The following is a 24160-nucleotide window of genomic DNA, read 5'->3' on the forward strand; positions in this document are numbered from 1 at the left end:
GTAGCCGGTGAAGAGTGTAGGGGTACAGGGTAGGGGTACAGGGGGTTTAGTTGTATCTGGTGTAGAGGGTAGGGGTACAGGGGGTTTAGTTGTATCTGGTGTAGAGAGTAGGGGTACAGGGGGTTTAGTTGTATCTGGTGTAGAGAGTAGGGGTACAGGGGTTTAGTTGTATCTGGTGTAGAGTAGGGGTACAGGGGTTTAGTTGTATCCGGTGTAGAGTAGGGGTACAGGGGTTTAGTTGTATCCTGTGTAGAGAGTAGGGGTACAGGGGGTTAAGTTGTATCCGTTGTAGAGTGTAGGGGTACAGGGTAGGGGTACAGGGGGTTTAGTTGTATCTGGTGTAGAGTAGGGGTACAGGGGTTTAGTTGTATCCGGTGTAGAGAGTAGGGGTACAGGGGTTTAGTTGTATCCTGTGTAGAGAGTAGGGGTACAGGGGTTTAGTTGTATCCGGTGTAGAGAGTAGGGGTACAGGGGTTTAGTTGTATCCGGTGTAGAGAGTAGGTGTACAGGGGGTTTAGTTGTATCTGGTGTAGAGAGTAGGGGTACAGGGGTTTAGTTGTATCCGGTGTAGAGTAGGGGTACAGGGGGTTTAGTTGTATCCGGTGTAGAGTAGGGGTACAGGGGTTTAGTTGTATCCGGTGTAGAGTAGGGGTACAGGGGTTTAGTTGTATCTGGTGTAGAGAGTAGGGGTACAGGGGTTTAGTTGTATCCGGTGTAGAGTAGGGGTACAGGGGTTTAGTTGTATCCGGTGTAGAGTAGGGGTACAGGGGTTTAGTTGTATCTGGTGTAGAGAGTAGGGGTACAGGGGTTTAGTTGTATCTGGTGTAGAGAGTAGGGGTACAGGGGGTTTAGTTGTATCTGGTGTAGAGTAGGGGTACAGGGGGTTTAGTTGTATCCGGTGTAGAGTAGGGGTACAGGGGTTTAGTTGTATCTGGTGTAGAGAGTAGGGGTACACGTTTAGTTGTATCCGGTGTAGAGTAGGGGTACAGGGGTTTAGTTGTATCCGGTGTAGAGTAGGGGTACAGGGGTTTAGTTGTATCTGGTGTAGAGAGTAGGGGTACAGGGGGTTTAGTTTTATCTGGTGTAGAGAGTAGGGGTACAGGGGGTTTAGTTGTATCCGGTGTAGAGTAGGGGTACAGGGGGTTTAGTTGTATCCTATGTAGGGGTACAGGGGGTTTAGTTGTATCCTGTGTAGGGGTACAGGGGGTTTAGTTGTATCCGGTGTCGGTCCGGTAGGAGGAGTGGTTGTCTGACGTCAGCCTGGTGGTTTCTGTTCCAGACGGCTGCATCATGATGGGGTCACCACCAACGTCTGGGGGGAAACAACACACACACACACACACACAGATGTTACAAATCTAAATAACTGTGTGATTGGTGGCAGCATCAACCACATGACCAACCCACAGGCCCAGGTTGGGCTGACCAGAGTTCAACTGTTATAATGACCAGGTTACAGGGGGCTGACCAGAGTTCAACTGTTGTTATGACCAGGTTACAGAGGACTGACCAGTTACTGTCCTAATGACCAGGTTGGACTGACCAGTTAAACTGTCCTAATGACCAGGATGGATTGACCAGTTAAACTGTCCTAATGACCAGACACAGAGGACTGACCAGTTAAACTGTCCTAATGACCAGGATGGATTGACCAGTTAAACTGTCCTAATGACCAGACACAGAGAACTGACCAGTTAAACTGTCCTAATGACCAGGATGGATTGACCAGTTAAACTGTCCTAACGACCAGGTTGGACTGACCAGTTAGTTAAACTGTCCTAACGACCAGACACAGAGGACTGATCAGTTAAACTGTCCTAATGACCAGTTCCCTGCTTGGGATCAAATCCTCTATCTTTTCCTTCATTTAACCAAGTGAAATTCCACTCTACTTAACAATAGATTGATTAAACTCCTCACCTCTCTTACCTCTAGTTCTATTGATTGATTGATTGATTAAACTCCTCACCTCTCTTACCTCTAGTTCTATTGATTGATTGATTGATTGATTAAACTCCTCACCTCTCTTACCTCTAGTTCTATTGATTGATTGATTGATTAAACTCCTCACCTCTCTTACCTCTAGTTCTATTGATTGATTGATTGATTGATTAAACTCCTCACCTCTTACCTCTAGTTCTATTGATTGATTAAACTCCTCACCTCTTACCTCTAGTTCTATTGATTGATTGATTGATTAAACTCCTCACCTCTCTTACCTCTAGTTCTATTGATTGATTGATTAAACTCCTCACCTCTTACCTCTAGTTCTATTGATTGATTGATTGATTAAACTCCTCACCTCTCTTACCTCTAGTTCTATTGATTGATTGATTCCTCAAACTCCTCACCTCTCTTACCTATAGTTCTATTGATTGATTGATTGATTAAACTCCTCACCTCTCTTACCTATAGTTCTATTGATTGATTGATTGATTAAACTCCTCACCTCTTACCTCTAGTTCTATTGATTGATTGATTAAATTCCTCACCTCTTACCTCTAGTTCTATTGATTGATTGATTCATTAAACTCCTCACCTCTCTTACCTCTAGTTCTATTGATTGATTGATTAAACTCCTCACCTCTCTTACCTCTAGTTCTATTGATTGATTGATTGATTAAACTCCTCACCTCTTACCTCTAGTTCTATTGATTGATTGATTAAACTCCTCACCTCTTACCTCTAGTTCTATTGATTGATTGATTCATTAAACTCCTCACCTCTCTTACCTCTAGTTCTATTGATTGATTGATTGATTAAACTCCTCACCTCTCTTACCTCTAGTTCTATTGATTGATTGATTAAACTCCTCACCTCTCTTACCTCTAGTTCTATTGATTGATTGATTCATTAAACTCCTCACCTCTCTCGTCAGACTGCATCTGTGCCTCCAGGTCTTCAGGGGAGACGTAGAACTCTGGTTCCTGGTCCATGGGAGGCCGCGGTTTACACTTCCCACAGCAGCAGTTACAGCAGCAGCACAGACAGCAGCAGAAGTAGCAGCCAGTCGCCAAGCCACAGAAGATGAACAGGCCCTGCAGACAGAGGAGACCGTCAGGGAGAGGTCAGAGGTGAGACGCACAAACTGATGACTTAAAGATAAAAAAAAAAAATTTTTTTTGAGAGGTGAAATTTACCGGTGACTAATCATAACCCCCACGTCCATCACTACATTTACTGGGGTATCATTTGGGCATCTAAGCTGAGGGTCTAACTAGCGTGGACGACCCCCTCATTAATGCCATCTTCTTGACAGAGGCACACACACACACAACGCCCCCTCCTCCACCACCACACACACACAGATACGTTGTCTTACCTTAGCCCACCAGGAGGAGAGGACAAAGTAGGTGTTGACGTTCTCCTCTCCAAACTGCTCGGCCACGTACAGTCCCAGGGATCCGTACTTGTCATAGATGTTCCTCTTGGTACAGTCGTTCAGGATGGCGTGGGCGCTGTTGATTTCCTTAAACTTATCAGCAGCCTCGGGGTTGTCTGGGTTCTTGTCTGGGTGGAACTTCAGGGCCAGTTTCCTGATTGGACGGAGAACAGGTGTGGTTATGAGAGAGACAATGACAGAATGACGAAACAAATATAATTTAACATGCAGGAAGTCTAACGGACTGTGATAACAGGAAGTCTGGAGGGCAGTGATAACAGGAAGTCTGGTGGGCAGTGATAACAGGAAGTCTGGAGGGCAGTGATAACAGGAAGTCTGGTGGGCAGTGATAACAGGAAGTCTGGTGGGCAGTGATAACAGGAAGTCTGGTGGGCAGTGATAACAGGAAGTCTGGTGGGCAGTGATAACAGGAAGTCTAGTGGACTGTGATAACAGGTAGTCTAGTGGACAGTGATAACAGGTAGTCTAATGGACAGTGATAACAGGAAGTCTATTGGACAGTGATAACAGGAAGTTTAGTGGACAGTGTCTCATAGTGAACAGTGATAACAGGAAGTCTAGTGGACAATGATAACAGGAAGTCTATTGGACAGTGATAACAGGAAGTCTAGTGGACAGTGTCTCATAGTGAACAGTGATAACAGGAAGTCTAGTGGACAGTGTCTCATAGTGAACAGTGATAACAGGAAGTCTAGTGGACAATGATAACAGGAAGTCTATTGGACAGTGATAACAGGAAGTCTATTGGACAGATAACAGGAAGTCTAGTGGACAGTGTCTCATAATGAACAGTGATAACAGGAAGTCTAACGGACTGTGATGACAGGAAGTCTATTGGACAGTGATAACAGGAAGTCTAGTGGACAGAGTCTCATAGTGAACAGTGATAACAGGAAGTCTATTGGACAGTGATAACAGGAAGTCTAGTGGACAGTGATAACAGGAAGCCTAGTGGACAGTGATAACAGGAAGCCTAGTGGACAGTGATAACAGGAAGTCTAGTGGACAGTGTCTCATAGTGAACAGTGATAACAGGAAGTCTATTGGACAGTGATAACAGGAAGTCAATTGGACAGTGATAACAGGAAGCCTAGTGGACAGTGTCTCATAGTGAACAGTGATAACAGGAAGTCTATTGGACAGTGATAACAGGAAGCCTAGTGGACTGTGTCTCATAGTGAACAGTGATAACAGGAAGTCACTCCCTCCTCATGGTCGCATTACCTACATCAAATTAGCTTCTGGACCCACAAACCCAGTCTGCTACATTAGTCAGACAATTACTTTGACTGCCACCGTTGAGGTTCTGCCCGGTGGGATTCAGGAGTGTGATTTAGTGTCTACAACTGGCTCCATTACAGCTGAGCTGACACCCAAGAGAAAGAGAGAGGCCTCCCGAGTGGCGCAGTGGTCTAAGACACGGCATTGCAGTGCTAGCTGTGCCACTAGGGATTCTGGGTTCAAGTCCAGGCTCTGTCGCAGCCGGCCGCGACCGGGAGACCCATGGGGCGGTGCACAATTGACCCATTTTATGGAATGGTCTGCCTAGCCATGTGAGAGATGCAGACTCGGTCTCAACCTTTAAGTCTTTACTGAAGACTCATCTCTTCAGTGGGTCATATGATTGAGTGTAGTCTGGCCCAGGAGTGGGAGGGTGAACGGAAAGGCTCTGGAGCAACGAACCACCCTTGCTGTCTCTGCCTGGCCGGTTCCCCTCTTTCCACTGGGATTCTCTGCCTCTAACCCTATTACAGGGGCTGAGTCACTGGCTTACTGGTGCTCTTCCATGCCGTCCCTGGGAGGGGTGCATCCCTTGAGTGGGTTGAGTCACTGATGTGATCTTCCTGTCTGGGTTGGCGCCCCCCTTGGGTTGTGCCGTGGCAGAGATCTTCGTGGGCTATACTCGGCCTTGTCTCAGGATGGTAAGTTGGTGCTTGAAGATATCCCTCTAGTGGTGTGGGGGCTGTGCTTTGGAAAAGTGGGTGGGGTTATATCCTTCCTGTTTGGCCCTGTCCGGGGGTGTCCTCAGTGGAGCCACAGTGTCTCCTGACCCCTCCTGTCTCAGCCTCCAGTATTTATGCTGCAGTAGTTTGTGTGTCGGGGGCTAGGGTCAGTTTGTTATATCTGGAGTACTTCTCCTGTCTTATCTGGTGTCCTGTGTGAATTTAAGTATGCTCTCTCTAATTCTCTCTCTTTCTTTCTTTCTTTCTCTCTCTCGGAGGACCTGAGCCCTAGGACCATGCCTCAGGACTACCTGACATGATGACTCCTTGCTGTCCTCAGTCCACCTGGCCGTGCTGCTGCTCCAGTTTCAACTGTTCTGTCTGCGGCTATGGAACCCTGACCTGTTCACCGGACGTGCTACCTGTCCCAGACCTGCTGTTTTCAACTCTCTAGAGACAGCAGGAGCGGTAGAGATACTCTGAATGATCAGCTATGAAAAGCCAACTGACATTTACTCCTGAGGTGCTGACTTGCTGCACCCTCTACAACCACTGTGATTATTATTATTTGACCATGCTGGTCATTTATGAACATTTGAACATCTTGGCCATGTTCTGTTATAATCTCCACCCGGCACAGCCAGAAGAGGACTGGCCACCCCACATAGCCTGGTTCCTGTCTAGGTTTCTTCCTAGGTTTTGGCCTTTCTAGGGAGTTTTTCCTAGCCACCGTGCTTCTACACCTGCATTGCTTGCTGTTTGGGGTTTTAGACTGGGTTTCTGTACAGCACTTTGAGACATCAGCTGATGTACGAAGGGCTTTACAAATACATTTGATTTGATGACCCCCCCAGGACCAGGTAGAGTTCAGGTGTTGTCTACTAATAGCGTGTCGTGTCCTGGTGTAGTGGTGTATAGTGTTACCTGTAGGACTTCTTGATGTAGTGGTGTATAGTGTTACCTGTAGGACTTCTTGATGTCCTGGTATAGTGTTACCTGTAGGACTTCTTGATGTCCTGGTGTAGTGGTGTATAGTGTTACCTGTAGGACTTCTTGATGTAGTGGTGTATAGTGTTACCTGTAGGACTTCTTGATGTCCTGGTATAGTGTTACCTGTAGGACTTCTTGATGTCCTGGTGTAGTGTTACCTGTAGGACTTCTTGATGTAGTGGTGTATAGTGTTACCTGTAGGACTTCTTGATGTAGTGGTGTATAGTGTTACCTGTAGGACTTCTTGATGTAGTGGTGTATAGTGTTACCTGTAGGACTTCTTGATGTCCTGGTGTAGTGGTGTATAATGTTACCTGTAGGACTTCTTGATGTAGTGGTGTATAGTGTTACCTGTAGGACTTCTTGCTGTCCTGGTGTAGTGTTACCTGTAGGACTTCTTGATGTAGTGGTGTATAGTGTTACCTGTAGGACTTCTTGCTGTCCTGGTGTAGTGTTACCTGTAGGACTTCTTGATGTAGTGGTGTATAGTGTTACCTGTAGGACTTCTTGATGTAGTGGTGTATAGTGTTACCTGTAGGACTTCTTGATGTAGTGGTGTATAGTGTTACCTGTAGGACTTCTTGATGTCCTGGTGTAGTGGTGTATAATGTTACCTGTAGGACTTCTTGATGTAGTGGTGTATAGTGTTACCTGTAGGATTTCTTGATGTCCTGGTATAGTGTTACCTGTAGGACTTCTTGATGTCCTGGTGTAGTGGTGTATAGTGTTACCTGTAGGACTTCTTGATGTAGTGGTGTATAGTGTTACCTGTAGGATTTCTTGATGTCCTGGTATAGTGTTACCTGTAGGACTTCTTGATGTCCTGGTGTAGTGGTGTATAGTGTTACCTGTAGGACTTCTTGATGTCCTGGTATAGTGGTGTATAGTGTTACCTGTAGGACTTCTTGATGTCCTGGTATAGTGTTACCTGTAGGACTTCTTGATGTCCTGGTATAGTGTTACCTGTAGGACTTCTTGATGTCCTAGTATAGTGGTGTATAGTGTTACCTGTAGGACTTCTTGATGTCCTGGTATAGTGGTGTATAGTGTTACCTGTAGGACTTCTTGATGTCCTGGTGTAGTGGTGTATAGTGTTACCTGTAGGACTTCTTGATGTCCTGGTATAGTGGTGTATAGTGTTACCTGTAGGACCTCTTGATGTCCTGGTGTAGTGGTGTATAGTGTTACCTGTAGGACTTCTTGATGTCCTGGTATAGTGGTGTATAGTGTTACCTGTAGGACTTCTTGATGTCCTGGTATAGTGGTGTATAGTGTTACCTGTAGGACTTCTTGATGTCCTGGTATAGTGGTGTATAGTGTTACCTGTAGGACTTCTTGATGTCCTCCGGCGAGGCGTTCTTGTCGATCCCCAGGACCAGGTAGAGCGACTCTCCTGACGTGGACAGAGACCGCTGTCTCTGCGCCTCAGCTGCCATGACGACCACTCTTTCAGTCTCTCTCTCTTACACACTCTCACCAGTCTAAGAGAGGGGGAAGAGAAGGGAGAGAGAAGGGAGAGAGAAGAGAGAGGGGGAAGAGAAGGGAGAGAGAAGAGAGAGGGGGAAGAGAAGGAGAGAGAAGAGAGAGAGGGGGAAGAGAAGGAGAGAGAAGAGAGAGAGGGGGAAGAGAAGGGAGAGAGAAGAGAGAGAGGGGAAGAGAAGGGAGAGAGAAGAGAGAGAGGGGGAAGAGAAGGAGAGAGAGAGAGAGAGAGGGGGAAGAGAAGGAGAGAGAAGAGAGAGAGGGGGAAGAGAAAGGAGAGAGAAGAGAGAGAGGGGAAGAGAAGGAGAGAGAAGAGAGAGAGAGGGGGAAGAGAAGGGAGAGAGAAGAGAGAGAGAGGGGGAAGAGAAGGGAGAGAAGAGAGAGAGAGGGGGAAGAGAAGGGAGAGAGAAGAGAGAGGGGGAAGAGAAGGAGAGAGAGGGGGAAGAGAAGGAGAGAGAGGGGGAAGAGAAGGAGAGAGAAGAGAGAGAGAGAGGGGGAAGAGAAGGAGAGAGAAGAGAGAGAGAGAGAGAGGGGGGGAAGAGAAGGGAGAGAGAAGAGAGAGAGGGGGAAGAGAAGGGAGAGAGAGAAGAGAAGGGAGAGAGGGGGAAGAGAAGGGAGAGAGAAGAGAGAGAGGGGGAAGAGAAGGGAGAGAGAAGAGAGAGAAGGGAAAGAGAAGAGGAGAGAGAAGAGAGAGAGAGAGAGGGGGAAGAGAAGGGAGAGAGAAGAGAGAGGGGGAAGAGAAGGGAGAGAGAGGGGGAAGAGAAGGGAGAGAGAGGGGGAAGAGAAGGGAGAGAGAAGAGAGAGAGAAAGGGGGAAGAGAAGGGAGAGAGAAAGAGAGAGGGGGAAGAGAAGGGAGAGAGAAGAGAGAAGAGAAAGAGAAGAAGAGAAGAGAGAAGAGAGAGAGAGAGAGGGGGAAGAGAAGGGAGAGAGAAGAGAGAGGGGGAAGAGAAGGAGAGAGAGGGGGAAGAGAAGAGAGAGAGAGGGGGAAGAGAAGAGAGAGAGAGAGAAGAGAAGAAAGAGAGAGAAGAGAGAGAAGAGAGAGAAGAGAGAGAGAGAGGGAGAAGAGAAGAGAAGAGAAAGAGAGAGAGAGGGAGAAGAGAAGGAGAGAGAAGAGAAGAAAAGGAAGAGAAGTGAGAGAGAAGAGAGAAAGAGAGAGAGAGAGGGGGAAGAGAAGGAAGAGAAGAGAGAGGGGGAAGAGAAGAGAGAGAGAAAGAGAGAGGGGGAAGAGAAGGAGAGAGAGAAGCAAAGAAAAGAAAGAGAAGGGAGAGAGAAGAAAGAGAGAGGGGGAAGAGAAGGAGAGAGAAGCAAAGAAAAGAAAGGGGGAAGAGAAGAGAGAGAGAAGAGAGAGGGGGAAGAGAAGGGAGAGAGAGGGGGAAGAGAAGAGAGAGAGAGGGGGAAGAGAAGGGAGAGAGAAGAGAGAGAGAGAGAGGGGGAAGAGAAGGAGAGAGAAGAGAGAGAGAGAGAGGGGGAAGAGAAGGAGAGAGAAGAGAAGAGGGGGAAGAGAAGGGAGAGAGAAGAGAGAGAGGGGAAGAGAAGGAGAGAGAAGAGAGAGAGGGGGAAGAGAAGGAGAGAGCAAAGAGAGAGGGGGAAGAGAAGGAGAGAGAGAGAGAGAGGGGGAAGAGAAGGAGAGAGAGGGGGAAGAGAAGGAGAGAGAGGGGGAAGAGAGAGAGAGAAGAGAGAGAGAGGGGGAAGAGAAGGAGAGAGAAGAGAGAGAGGGGGAAGAGAAGGAGAGAGAGAGAGAGGGGGAAGAGAGGGGGAAGAGAAGGAGAGAGAGGGGGAAGAGAAGGGAGAGAGAGGGGGAAGAGAAGGAGAGAGGAGAGAGAGAGAGGGGGAAGAGAAGGGAGAGAGAAGAGAGAGAGGGAGAGAGAAGAGAGAGAGAGAGGGGGGAAGAGAAGGAGAGAGAAGAGAGAGAGAGGGGGAAGAGAAGGAGAGAGAAGAGAGAGAGAGAGGGGGAAGAGAAGGGAGAGAGAAGAGAGAGAGAGAGAGGGGGAAGAGAAGGGAGAGAGAAGAGAGAGAGGGGGAAGAGAAGGAGAGAGAAGAGAGAGAGGGGGAAGAGAAGGAGAGAGAAGAGAGAGAGAGAGGGGGAAGAGAAGGAGAGAGAAGAGAGAGAGAGAGAGAGGGGGAAGAGAAGGAGAGAGAAGAGAGAGAGGGAGAGAGGGGAAGAGAAGGAGAGAGAAGAGAGAGAGGGAGAGAGGGGGAAGAGAAGGAGAGAGAAGAGAGAGGGAGAGAGGAGAGAGAGAGAGAGGGGGAAGAGAAGGGAGAGAGAAGAGAGAGGGGGAAGAGAAGGGGAGAGAAGAGAGAGAGGGGGGAAGAGAAGGAGAGAGAAGAGAGAGAGAGGGAAGAGAAGGAGAGAGAAGAGAGAGAGAGAGAGGGGGAAGAGAAGGGAGAGAGAGAGAGGGGGAAGAGAAGGGAGAGAGAAAGAGAGAGAGGGGGAAGGGAGAGAGAAGAGAGAGAGGGGGAAGAGAAGGGAGAGAGAAGAGAGGAGGGAAGAGAAGGAGAGAGAAGAGAGAGAGAGAGAGGGGGAAGAGAAGGGAGAGAGAGAGAGGGGGAAGAGAAGGAGAGAGAAGAGAGAGAGGGGGAAGAGAAGGAGAGAGGAGAGAGAGAGGGGAAGAGAAGGGAGAGAGGAGAGAGAGAGAGGGGGAAGAGAAGGAGAGAGAAGAGAGAGAGGGGGAAGAGAAGGGAGAGAGAAGAGAGAGAGGGGGAAGAGAAGGAGAGAGAAGAGAGAGAGGGGGAAGAGAAGGGAGAGAGAAGAGAGAGAGAGGGGAAGGGGGAAGAGAAGGGAGAGAAGAGAGAGAGGGGGAAGAGAAGGAGAGAGAAGAGAGAGAGGGGGAAGAGATGGGAGAGAGAAGAGAGAGAGAGAGGGAAGAGAAGGAGAGAGAAGAGAGAGAGGGGGAAGAGAAGGAGAGAGAAGAGAGAGGGGGAAGAGAAGGAGAGAGAAGAGGAGAGAGAGGGAAGAGAAGGGAGAGAGAAGAGAGAGAGGGGGAAGAGAAGGGAGAGAGAAGAGAGAGAGGGGGAAGAGAAGGAGAGAGAAGAGAGAGAGGGGGAAGAGAAGGAGAGAGAAGAGAGAGAGAGAGAGAGAGGGGGAAGAGAAGGGAGAGAAGAGAGAGAGAGGGGGAAGAGAAGGAGAGAGAGAGAGGGGGAAGAGAAGAGAGAGGAGAGAGAGAGAGGGGGAAGAGAAGGGAGAGAGGAGAGGGGGAAGAGAAGGAGAGAGGAGAGAGAGAGAGGGGAAGAGAAGGAGAGAGGAGAGAGAGGGGGAAGAGAAGGGAGAGAGGAGAGAGAGAGAGGGGAAGAGAAGGAGAGAGGAGAGAGAGGGGGAAGAGAAAGAGAGAGGAGAGAGAGAGAAGAGAAAGGAGAGAGGAGAGAGAGGGAAAGAGAAGGGAGAGAGGAGAGAGAGAGGGAAAGAGAAGGGAGAGAGAAGAGAGAGGGGAAAGAGAAGGAGAGAGAAGAGAGGGAAAGAGAAGGGAGAGAGAAGAGAGAGAGGGGAAAGAGAAGGGAGAGAGAAAGAGAGAGGGGGAAGAGAAGGAGAGAGAAGAGAGAGAGAGGGGGAAGAGAAGGGAGAGAGAAGAGAGAGAGGGGGAAGAGAAGGGAGAGAGAAGAGAGAGAGGGGGAAGAGAATGGAGAGAGAAGAGAGAGAGGGGGAAGAGAAGAGGTGGATAGAAGGAGGAGAGGTTTGCTAATTAATAAAAAAACAGATCACATTTACATAAGTATTCAGACCCTTTACTCAGTACTTTGTTGAAGCACCTTTGGCAGCGATTACAGACTCGAGTCTTCTTGGGTATGACGCTACAAGCTTGGCACACCTGTATTTGGGGAGATGGCCGGGCAGCCACCTCTAGGGACAGTCTTGGTGGTTCCAAACTTCTTCCATTTAAGAATGATGGAGGACACTGTGTTCTTGGGGACCTTCAATGCTGAATACATTTTTTAAAATTTATACCCTTGTTCTGACATGCACCGTCAACAGTCGGACCTTATATAGACAGGTGTGTGCCTTTCCAAATCATGTCCAATCATTTGAGTTTACCACAGATGGACTCCAATCAAGCTGTAGAAACACCTGAAGGATGATCAATGGGAACAGGATGCACCTGGAGCTCTCATAGCAAAGGGTCTGAATACTTTATTTTTAATACATTTTGCAAAAAATAAAATCAAAACCGTTTTTTGATTTCTCATTATGGGGTATTGCAATATCATTATGAGGTATTGCAATATCATTATGGGGTATTGTGTGTAGATTGCTAAGGGAAAACCATTATTTAATCAATTTCAGAATAAGGCTGTAACATAACAAAATGTGGAAAAAGTCAAGGGGTCTGAATACTTTCCGAAGGCACTGTATCTCAGAGAGGAATATACAAATGCCTGTGTGAGTGTGGGAGAGAGAGTGGGAAGAGAGAGAGAGAAGAGAAGAGAGAGAGAGAGAGAAGAGAGAGAGAGAGAGAAGAGAGGAGAGAGAGTGGGAAGAGAGAGAGAGAAGAGAAGAGAGAGAAGAGAGAGAGAGAGAGAAGAGAAGAGAGAGAGGGAAGAGAGAGAGAGAGAGAGAGAGAAGAGAAGAGAGGAGAGAGAGAAGAGAAGAGAAAGGAGAGAGAGAGAGAAGAGAAGACAAGAGAGAGAAGAGAAGAGAGAGAGAGAAAGAGAAAGAAAGAGAGAGAGAGAGAAGAGAGAGAGAGGGGAGAGAAATTATGGAGCAGAGCAGAAGCTATGGCTTTCGAAGATGTACTATGAGCTGGTGGTGTGAGAGTGTGTGTGTGTCTCAAGTCTCTCCAGAAACTGGTCAAATCCATCTAAAACTGTGGGCTGGGAGGGGACAGGCTACTCTACTCCTCTTTAGTCAGATCTTCAAAGTTACGCAGCCTATTAGCCAATAGACAGAGTGTTTACTCTTCCTCTGGGTCATTTTAGAGGCAGTCCAGACACCATGACCCTCTCCCTCTGGGTCATTTTAGAGGCAGTCCAGACACCATGACCCTCTCCCTCTGGGTCACATTAGAGGCAGTCCAGACACCATGACCCTCTCCTTCTGGGTCATTTTAGAGGCAGTCCAGACTCCATGACCCTCTCCTTCTGGGTCATTTTAGAGGCAGTCCAGACACCATGACCCTCTCCTTCTGGGTCATTTTAGAGGCAGTCCAGACACCATGACCCTCTCCTTCTGGGTCATTTTAGAGGCAGTCCAGACACCATGACCCTCTCCCTCTGGGTTATTTTCAGGCTATTCACAGCCTCACCTTGCCTGCCTGCCCTGACAGGGCCACTGCACAAAAATAACCCCAAGAGGCAGGCACAGGCAGTAAGCAGGCAGTCAGTAAGCAGGCAGGCAGGCAGTAAGCAGGCAGTCAGGCAGGCAGTAAGCAGGCAGTCAGGTAGGCAGTAAGCAGGCAGTCAGGTAGGCAGTAAGCAGGCAGTCAGGCAGGCAGTAAGCAGGCAGTCAGGCAGTCAGTAGGCAGTCAGGCAGTCAGTAAGGCAGTAAGCAGGCAGTCAGTAAGCAGGCAGTCAGTCAGGCAGTAAGCAGGCAGTCAGTCAGGCAGGCAGTAAGGCAGGCAGTAAGCAGGCAGTCAGGCAGTCAGGCAGGCAGTAAGGCACCCACGCAGCAGGACATACCGCTGGTTGAGGATAATCTGCTCATTTCCTTTGACAGCCCTGTGGGATTAACCAGGGGTAGAGCCAGAGCCAGCAGTCCTAAACTCCGACTGATCTGGGCTCAGTTTTTTAATATTCCTCCATGATTGGCTCTCTATTCCTCCTTCAGGTTAGGCTATGGGTAGGGTAACTGGTCCTAGATCAGTGAGTAAAGGCCAGTGGGTGGGGCCCATAGTGTTAGGGGAAAGGGAAGGGTTAAAGTGCGGCACACACAACCTCACCTGACACCTGGGCAGAAGGCTGGCTCCTTAGGTCACTATTATCTGACAGGAGGAGGAGGGAACATTAGGTCACTATTATCTGACTGGAGGAGGATGAGGAGGAAGAGGGAACATTAGGTCACTATTATCTGACTGGAGGAAGAGGAGGAGGGAACATTAGGTCACTATTATCTGACTGGAGGAAGAGGAGGAGGGAACATTAGGTCACTATTATCTGACTGGAGGAGGAGGAGGAGGGGACATTAGGTCAGTATTATCTGACTGGAGGAAGAGGAGGAGGAAGAGGGGACATTAGGTCAGTATTATTTGACTGGAGGAAGAGGAGGAGGAAGAGGGGACATTAGGTCAGTATTATTTGACTGGAGGAAGAGGAGGAGGAAGAGGGGACATTAGGTCAGTATTATCTGACTGGAGGAAGAGGAGGAGGAAGAGGGGACATTAGGTCAGTATTATCTGACTGGAGGAAGAGGAGGAGGAAGAGGGGACATTAGGTCAGTATTATCTGACTGGAGGAAGAGGAGGAGGAAGAGGGGACATTAGGTCAGTATTATCTGACTGGAGGAAGAGGAGGAGGAAGAGGGGACATTAGGTCAGTATTATCTGACTGGAGGAAAGAGGAGGAAGAGGGGACATTAGGTCAGTATTATCTGACTGGAGGAAGAGGAGGAGGAAGAGGAGGAGGAAGAGGGGACATTAGATCAGTATTATCAAACATTTCCCACATCAGTGAGTCACCGGCTGCCGTTTCCTCCAGGACTACACCGAATAATGATGTCATATACTGGTAGTGTACACACACACACACACACACACACACACACACACACACACACACTATAGGCAGGGCTAACCTATATGATGTAAACACAGCACCTCCTTTAAAAACAGTGTTGTGGTCGGGCTAGGGAAGGATGAGGGTAGGGAAGGATGAGGGTAGGGCTAGGGAAGGATGAGGGTAGGGAAGGATGAGGGTAGGGCTAGGGAAGGATGAGGAGGGTAGGGCTAGGGAAGGATGAGGGTAGACTCACTAGTTACCAGTAGACTAGGGCTGCATTCCAAACACTTAAAAATCACACACCCTCTCCCCCTCAACCCTCAAATGAAGTGGACACTTCTAATGACGTCTGACGAGTTGACACTGGCAGGGCAAGGGGAGAGGTGAGAATGAATTCATTTTAAAATGGGCCGGTCTTGGCTGGAAATGTGTCACTCGTTTGTCCCACACTTGTGTTGTTTTCAGTCGTCATGGAACCAGCGGTGGAGGTTGTGTGTGATTTATATGCGACACAGTCAATTATGATTGTATTTCATATCTTGGGACTCGAAGACAACGCATCCGCAGGCATCGAATGTTAGCCATCCGACTATATCCGGTCAAATCAAAAATGACAATGTCTTAGTGTGATATCAGGGAAAGTTGTGCGCAAGCTAACGTTTCCAAAAGCCAAACCAAACAAAAAAACATAATTTTATGACACGCGTTTGAGCCGTCATGTTCATTAATAGCACAATTTCTAACTTATTTACATTTGTTGTTTTTTTACTTTCACTTGTATGTTGACTTCTCAATACTAACATTGTTTTTAAGTTTTGGCTGACTTTTCTTAGCAGATATACAATCGTCGCGAATTGAATTATGGGTCGTTTCAGGCGTCGAGGTCAACATAATTGTACTCGCAAACTCAACTCCAAAAACGAGGACTGAGGGGTTTACGTTGCCAACTTCCCTTGTTCGGCTAACCATTTGGACCGACGACAAAGATTGTTGTCGCAGGAATTACCCCAAGGGCACAAGGCGAGGGTAAGTGGAGGACGGTGTGTCTCTAATGAGTTTGAAACACAGCCAAGATCTCAGAACTTGAGGGAAGGCCAAGGGTGGTAATATAATCTACAGGGTACAACGACTTTATGGCACTTAGGCAAGTCAGTTCAATTATTATACAACGACTGGCCTAGGAACAGTGGGCCTTGTTCAGGGGCAGAACGACAGATTTTTGTCAGCTCGGGGATTCGATCTAGCAACCTTTCGGTTACTGGCTCAACCCTCTAACCACTAGGCTACCAGCCACCCCTTGGGTTGCGCTCAATTGAGAATTTTGAAATTTACTCCCAACATAAGTTGAAATTTAAATTGAATTGGCCACCCCAACAGGATGTAGAATGTTTTTATTTGATTGACAGGAAGTAAAATTTAATTGCACTGCAATTCCACTCAGTCATAGAGCATGAGTTTCCTTGAATCTGACAGGACACACTTCCAGAGATCAATGTTCATATAGGCTTACGCTTTTAAACTTAATGTTTATAATAGGCAATTATATTTCCACCAACCATTTTGTTTGTTTGTTTGGCTTCTTTTTGAAGGATTTATGGTCAACTTAGTCCGCGTGGCTCAGTTGGTAGACGCCAGGGTTGTGGGTTCGATTCCCATGAGGGGACCAGTATGAAAAAGTATGCCCTTACTCACATGTAAATCTCTGGGTAAGTGTGTCTGCTAAATGACACATTTAAATTTGAGGGTTAGACTAATGCATTCTGGGAAATGTAGTACTTTCCCCATATTAAAACAGAATTTAAGTGATTAATGTTTGATGTACAAGATGAAGCAATTCTGTATCCTGTTAACTGCTTCAATTAAAAAACAAACTGTATGCTCTGGTTTCCTGCTGTTGAACGTCTCTCCCCCTCTCTCGTCTCTCTCTCTCCTCAGGTGAGCCGCGCGTGTGTATGTCTCCTCAACATGAATCAGATAAGGTCCCGGCTGTGCACGTGACACCATCATCATCACCTCCTAGCCCGGCTTTTTGAGTGTTTCCAACCTATAGGATGGCCACCTGTAGAGAGTCCATGTCTGACAGTAGAACCACAGTTCTCATCTGGTGAACCTATAGCATGGCCACCTGTAGAGAGTCCATGTCTGACAGTAGAACCACAGTTCTCATCTGGTGAACCTATAGCATGGCCACCTGTAGAGAGTCCATGTCTGACAGTAGAACCACAGTTCTCATCTGGTGAACCTATAGCATGGCCACCTGTAGAGAGTCCATGTCTGACAGTAGAACCACAGTTCTCATCTGGTGAACCTATAGCATGGCCACCTGTAGAGAGTCCATGTCTGACAGTAGAACCACAGTTCTCATCTGGTGAACCTATAGCATGGCCACCCGTAGAGAGTCCATGTCTGACAGTAGAACCACAGTGATGTTCTTTTGACTGGGTGCATAGAACACGTTTCATTGAGGACAGTGTTTTGTTGAGAGGCTCTCAGAGACAGCTAGTGGTAATTCCAAGCCTTTGGTATGTTTCTCTTCACACTGTGGCAACTGTTCAGCATCGGGCCAAGGGGAGGCGGGGCGGGCCGGGCCAAGGGGAGGCGGGGCGGGCCGGGCCAAGGGGAGGCGGGGCGGGCCGGGCCAAGGGGAGGCGGGGCGGGCCGGGCCAAGGGGAGGCGGGCCGGGTGGGGCCAAGGGGAGGCGGGGCCGGCCAAGGGGAGGCGGGGCCGGCCAAGGGGAGGCGGGGCCGGCCAAGGGGAGGCGGGGCCGGCCAAGGGGAGGCGGGGCCAAGGGGAGGCCAGGTGCATTAGAAACACTTGGCATGTCTGTGCCACATTACTTACAGCCTGCAGCAATTCATTTACACGGACAGTAACAGGTGTGTATCGTTAATCATGGTCAGCCTCAAGGTGTTTTCCTGTGATAAGGGCTCAGAGTAGTGGAGTGGGCTGCTAATCACAGATGGCAGTGACTGTCTGAGGTAATAGTGACCATGGAAAAACCGCCTCAGTATAAACGACTGGTCCGGGCTATATGAACCATGAGCCCAGAACCGCGGGGGCCACCGAGTAGGAGCAGCGATCTGAAACACTGCATCTCAGTGCTAGAGGCGTCACTACAGACACCCTGGTTCGAATCCAGGCTGTATCCCAACCGGGCCGTGATTGAGAGTCCCATAGGGCGGCGCTCAATTGGCCCAGCGTCGTCCGGGTTTGGCCGGGGTAGGCCGTCATTGTAAATAAGAATTTGTTCTTAACTGACTTGCCTAGTTAAATAAAGGTTACACACACACACACACACACACAACCTATGAGAGTTGTATTAACACAGCAGGCTATAACCAGGTAATTAATTGTATTGCCACTAATAGAGCTTGATTGAGTTGATTATCTTTCAAATGGCCTCTCAGTTTCATAATGGAGACAGAACAGCGTAGCCCAGACTGTAGACAGAACAGCCCAGACTGTAGACAGAACAGCCCAGACTGTAGACAGAACAGCCCAGACTGTAGACAGAACAGTGTAGCCCAGACTGTAGACAGAACAGTGTAGCCCAGACTGTAGACAGAACAGTGTAGCCCAGACTGTAGACAGAACAGTGTAGCCCAGACTGTAGACAGAACAGTGTAGCCCAGACTGTAGACAGAACAGTGTAGCCCAGACTGTAGACAGAACAGTGTAGCCCAGACTGTAGACAGAACAGCCCAGCCCAGACTGTAGACAGAACAGCCCAGCCCAGACTGTAGACAGAACAGCCCAGACTGTAGACAGAACAGCCCAGACTGTAGACAGAACAGCCCAGACTGTAGACAGAACAGCCCAGACTGTAGACAGAACAGCCCAGACTGTAGACAGAACAGCCCAGACTGTAGACAGAACAGCCCAGACTGTAGACAGAACAGTGTAGCCCAGACTGTAGACAGAACAGTGTAGCCCAGACTGTAGACAGAACAGCCCAGACTGTAGACAGAACAGCCCAGACTGTAGACAGAACAGTGTAGCCCAGACTGTAGACAGAACAGTGTAGCCCAGACTGTAGACAGAACAGCCTAGCCCAGACTGTAGACAGAACAGCCCAGACTGTAGACAGAACAGCCCAGACTGTAGACAGAACAGCGTAGCCCAGACTGTAGACAGAACAGCCCAGCCCAGACTGTAGACAGAACAGCCCAGCCCAGACTGTAGACAGAACAGCCCAGACTGTAGACAGAACAGCGTAGCCCAGACTGTAGACAGAACAGCCCAGACTGTAGACAGAACAGCCCAGACTGTAGACAGAACAGCCCAGACTGTAGACAGAACAGCCCAGACTGTAGACAGAGGCTTTACGTGAGAAATGGTACTCTAGTTATGACCAGAGAGCCCTGTGGGCCATGGTGGGCCCTTGTGGGCCCTGGCCAACAGTAGTACACTACACAGGGAACATTAGGGATGCAGAGAGACTGCCACGCAGCTAGAATGGTGGGCCCTGGTGGGCCCTGGCCTAAATAGTGAGCGGATGATTGACTCTCCCTTTCATTACGTTCAGCTGTCCTACAACCAAGATCTTCCTCCTTGTGTACAGCCAATGGTAGCAAGGTTAAAGGATACAGGAGCTACAAGCTCAGAGGGTAAACATAGCTGCTGATAACTCTCTCTGTAACTCAACATGTTGGCAGAGACCTCTGAAGCTAAAACATCCAATTAACTAGCCAACTGTTCAGGTGCCAACCAGCCAAAGTGTGTGTGTCTCGAATGTCAGCCTACTCCGTGTATAGTGCACTACCCATAGGGCCCTCGCCAAATGTAGTGCACTACCTATAGGTCCCTCGCCAAATGCAGTTCACTACCCATAGGGCCCTCGCCAAATGCAGTGCACTACCCATAGGGCCCTCGCCAAATGCAGTGCACTACCCATAGGGCCCTCGCCAAATGTAGTGCACTACCCATAGGGCCCTCGCCAAATGTAGTGCACTACCCATAGGGCCCTCGCCAAATGTAGTGCACTACCCATAGGGCCCTCGCCAAATGTAGTGCACTACCCATAGGGCCCTCGCCAAATGTAGTGCACTACCCATAGGGCCCTCGCCAAATGTAGTGCACTACCCATAGGGCCCTCGCCAAATGTAGTGCACTACCCATAGGGCCCTCGCCAAATGTAGTGCACTGCCCTCGCCAAATGTAGTGCACTACCCATAGGGCCCTCGCCAAATGTAGTGCACTACCCATAGGGCCCTCGCCAAATGTAGTGCACTACCCATAGGGCCCTCGCCAAATGTAGTGCACTACCCATAGGGCCCTCGCCAAATGTAGTGCACTACCCATAGGGCCCTCGCCAAATGTAGTGCACTACCCATAGGGCCCTCGCCAAATGTAGTGCACTACCCATAGGGCCCTCGCCAAATGTAGTGCACTACCCATAGGGCCCTCGCCAAATGTAGTGCACTACCCATAGGGCCCTCGCCAAATGTAGTGCACTACCCATAGGGCCCTCGCCAAATGTAGTGCACTACCCATAGGGCCCTCGCCAAATGTAGTGCACTACCCATAGGGCCCTCGCTAAAAGAAGTGCACGGAACAGAATAAGGTGCCATCTGGGACGATGTGTGTGCGTGCGGCGCTCTGCTGGTGGCGTGCGGCGCTCTGCTGGAGGTGTGCGGCGCTCTGCTGGTGGCGTGCGGCACCCTGCGGGTGGCGTGCGGCGCCCTGCGGTGGCGTGCGGCGCCTGCGGTGGCGTGCGGCGCCCTGCGGTGGCGTGCGGCACCTGCGGCACCCTGCGGTGGCGTGCGGCGCTCTTCTGTAATGCTTCTATGCTGCTTTACTAAACCCGCAGTGGGCCCCTGTCCACATGTGGAAGCAGCAGCTTCGGGTCAGTCAAATGGTTATATGACATATGTGTTTTGTTACACAAGCCACGAAAACAAGAATAAAAGAGAAATTAAATGTAGAGAAAGAGATACCGACAGAGAGAGAAAGATAGAGACATACAGAGAGATGGCGAGAGAGAGAGCAAGGGGAGAGTGAGAGAGCAAGGGGAGAGTGAGAGAGCAAGGGGAGAGTGAGAGAGCAAGGGGAGAGTGAGAGACACAGAGAGAGAGAGAGAGAGAGAGCAAGGGGAGAGTGAGAGACACAGAGAGAGAGAGAGAGAGAGAGCAAGGGGAGAGTGAGAGAGCAAGGGGAGAGTGAGAGACACAGAGAGAGAGAGAGAGAGCAAGGGGAGAGTGAGAGACACAGACAGAGAGAGAGAGAGCAAGGGGAGAGTGAGAGACACAGAGAGAGAGAGAGAGAGAGAGCAAGGGGAGAGTGAGAGACAGAGAGAGAGAGAGCAAGGGGAGAGAGAGAGAGAGCAAGGGGGAGAGTGAGAGACAGAGAGAGAGAGAGAGAGAGAGAGAGAGAGAGCAAGGGGAGAGTGAGAGGAGAGAGTGAGTGAAAGAGAAAATGGAAGTAAAGTTAACAGTAGAGTGTGTCATCATAGGACATTAACATCTCCCAGTCAAATGGTCTGAAAAAACATCATGCTAACTTTAAGTATCCCTTCTGTTCAGACCCTAGCTGAGAAGCTAACCAGTAGCCACAAAGCTAACCAGTAGCCACAAAGCTAACCAGGAGCCACAAAGCTAACCAGGAGCCACAAAGCTAACCAGGAGCCACAAAGCTAACCAGGAGCCACAAAGCTAACCAGGAGCCACAAAGCTAACCAGGAGCCACAAAGCTAACCCGGAGCCACAAAGCTAACCAGTAACCACAAACATACATCTGTGATCTTTAAAACAGTTTCCTAAGGAGACGAGGAGGACATGGAGGGAGGGAGGATTTGTCTCAGTTAGCATTGAAATGAATACAGTAACTAAAATGGTCATCTCCACATCTTGCCTGAAGCAGAAATACTGTCAATAGCACAAGTCTTAGGCCAACACACAATGAACTTGTTGACACTAGCTAGGTCTTGTTGCTACCTCAAACAAAAAAGGTTGGCCATATTTGCATCCGGGCTGTGACCTGCCTAATAACAAAGCATACATTTGATTTATGATATCCTCTATAGTCACAAGCCTGTCTTCAATGGTGACAGAATGAAGAACCTCCCTTGAGGCTGTGCGCGTCATTTATTTGACCTTTTTTGTTTAAAAAAGGAAAGTCAGTTTAAGAACAAATTCTTATTTTCAATGACAGCCTAGGAACAGCGGGTTAACTGCCTTGTTCAGGGGAGGAATGACAGATTTTTACCTTGTCGGCTCGGGGATTCGGTCTTGCAACCTTTCGGTTACTAGGCTACCCGCCTCCAACCACGAGGCTACCCGCCTCCAACCACGAGGCTACCCGCCTCCAACCACGAGGCTACCCGCCTCCAACCACGAGGCTACCCGCCTCCAACCACGAGGCTACCCGCCTCCAACCACGAGGCTACCCGCCTCCAACCACGAGGCTACCCGCCTCCAACCACGAGGCTACCCGCCTCCAACCACGAGGCTACCCGCCTCTAACCACGAGGCTACCCGCCTCCAACCACGAGGCTACCCGCCTCCAACCACGAGGCTACCCGCCTCTAACCACGAGGCTACCCGCCTCCAACCACGAGGCTACCCGCCTCCAACCACGAGGCTACCCGCCTCCAACCACGAGGCTACCCGCCTCTAACCACGAGGCTACCCGCCTCTAACCACGAGGCTACCCGCCTCTAACCACGAGGCTACCCGCCTCTAACCACGAGGCTACCCGCCTCTAACCACGAGGCTACCCGCCTCTAACCACGAGGCTACCCGCCTCTAACCACGAGGCTACCTGCCGCCCCAGATGGTCAGAATGTTTTTGCGTTCTAGAAATCGTGGGAGAGGAAGGCAAATCCAGACACATGAGGCTACACGTGACGCAAAAATTGAGAGGCAGCTTATTTCTATTATATAAGTGGATTGATGAGATACATTGTTGTACCCATGTTGTGGAATCAGGGCTGATGTTCGCCTGCCTGTCTAGTGGCTAACTATCCACATCGCTTTGGCCAACTGGCGTTTCTTTCCCACCACGAGTCTTGATTTACCTACCTCTACCCACGATTCCTAGAATGCAAAACACATTCTGACCATTCTGATTGGTCCTAGAAACCGATCGGTCGGGTCAGAGCCCCGGGCCTACACGATGAAATAATCAACTTTGATTGGTTAGGAGGTCGATCCAAATCGCTGAGGAATTAGTTTTGTACAACGCCTCTAATTTTGAAGTCACACAAACGAATTCTAGGATGGCAGTTTGAAAACCGAATGTATGTCGAGATCTCGATAAGAGTCATCGGGAAATTGACGTAGCAGGTTATGGGGAATTGACGTAGCAGGTTATGGGGAATTGACATAGCAGGTTATGGGGAATTGACGTAGCAGGTTATGGGGAATTGACGTAGCAGGTTATGGGGAATTGACGTAGCAGGTTATGGGGAATTGACGTAGCAGGTTATGGGGAATTGACGTAGCAGGTTATGGGGAATTGACGTAGCAGGTTATGGGGAATTGACGTAGCAGGTTATGGGGAATTGACGTAGCAGGTTATGGGGAATTGACGTAGCAGGTTATGGGGAATTGACGTAGCAGGTTATGGGGAATTGACGTAGCAGGTTATGGGGAATTGACGTAGCAGGTTATGGGGAATTGACGTAGCAGGTTATGGGGAATTGACGTAGCAGGTTATGGGGAATTGACGTAGCAGGTTATGGGGAATTAACGTAGCAGGTTATGGGGAATTGACGTAGCAGGTTATGGGGAATTGACGTAGCAGGTTATGGGGAATTGACGTAGCAGGTTATGGGGAATTGACGTAGCAGGTTATGGGGAATTAACGTAGCAGGTTATGGGGGAATTAACGTAGCAGGTTATGGGAATGAGGTTAGGTTTACGAAAAGGGTTCAGGTTCTGTTACAGTCAACGCTACAGGGCTCCCAAGTGGCACAGAGGTCAAAGGCACTGCATCCCAGTTCAAGAGGCGTTACTGCAGTTCATCTTTATTTAACTAGTCAGTTAAGAACAAATTCCGGCCAAACCTGGACGACGCTGGGCCACACGTTGCTTGTGGTTTCCTTGGAACCAATGAATGTCACATGGTTCTAGCTATAAAATACGTAAAATAATAAATTTGACATGTGACAAACATCGACGACAACCAGCTAGTTTACTATGTCACCGGTCAGATTTAATTTTTAAAAAAAATACAGATTTGTTCAACTCTCCGGGGTCCTTGGTTAGGTGGCTATACTCAAATAGAATAATGTTTAGTTCTCTAGCTAACGTCATCTGTAAAAAAATAAAAATAGAATAGGTGGTTTGCTAATGCATCGTGGCCTGGTTTTTAAATCCAACTAAATTACCAGCAACCTCCCAGAAAATAGGACTGAAACGGTAAAGCGGATAATCGCTTGCTACCGCATCAAAAGAACACAGCATCTATATAGATTTAGCAGTTTCTAGTTAGCATGCTATCTTCAGACACTATTCATAGCTAACTGTTAACTAGCATGGCCATGGGATACGAAATGTGCTATCAAATGCAGTTCTTACCGTATATTTGTGCACCGCTGATGTCCGATTTGTGGTATTGAAAAGGTTGCTAACTATAATACTTGCATCCCAAAGCAGCAGTTCATGCTAGTTTGTTTGGCTTTGACAATCATTAAAAAAAAAAAAAACATGTCGTCAAAACTAGCAAGCTAAACTAGAAACACCACTGTCTGCCTGTCTATCTC

The 24160-nt window shown here is 48.8% G+C and overlaps 1 protein-coding gene across 2 annotated transcripts; it reads right to left on the bottom strand.

Moving 5' to 3' along the window:
* Window positions 1-19: 19 nt before the first annotated feature.
* On the bottom strand, window positions 20-24160 carry LOC112216634 (dnaJ homolog subfamily C member 5). Of its 2 annotated transcripts, XM_042299809.1 has the most exons (6): window positions 23976-24160; window positions 13683-13724; window positions 7660-7817; window positions 3323-3536; window positions 2867-3038; window positions 20-1312 (listed from the first exon to the last, which is right to left on the bottom strand). In XM_042299809.1, the coding sequence occupies exons 3-6, from the start codon at window positions 7770-7772 to the stop codon at window positions 1209-1211; spliced, it is 603 nt and encodes a 200-aa protein (XP_042155743.1). In that variant the 5' UTR covers window positions 7773-7817; window positions 13683-13724; window positions 23976-24160; the 3' UTR covers window positions 20-1208. The 2 variants fall into 2 exon arrangements, with proteins under 2 accessions (XP_042155743.1, XP_042155742.1); XM_042299808.1 differs by lacking the exon at window positions 13683-13724 and having other exon boundaries at window positions 23976-24159.

The sequence above is a fragment of the Oncorhynchus tshawytscha genome, linkage group LG16, assembly GCF_018296145.1.
Source record: "Oncorhynchus tshawytscha isolate Ot180627B linkage group LG16, Otsh_v2.0, whole genome shotgun sequence".
Taxonomy (NCBI): Eukaryota; Metazoa; Chordata; class Actinopteri; order Salmoniformes; family Salmonidae; genus Oncorhynchus; species Oncorhynchus tshawytscha.

Coding starts and splice junctions, on each gene's coding strand:
- LOC112216634 (XM_042299809.1), bottom strand. CDS start 7,772: ATGGCAGCTGAGGCGCAGAGACAGCGGTCTCTGTCCACGTCAGGAGAG. Junction 3,537..7,659: donor GACATCAAGAAGTCCTACAG/GTAACACTATAC, acceptor CCGTCCAATCAG/GAAACTGGCCCTGAAGTTCC. Junction 3,039..3,322: donor TCTCCTCCTGGTGGGCTAAG/GTAAGACAACGT, acceptor CTCTGTCTGCAG/GGCCTGTTCATCTTCTGTGG.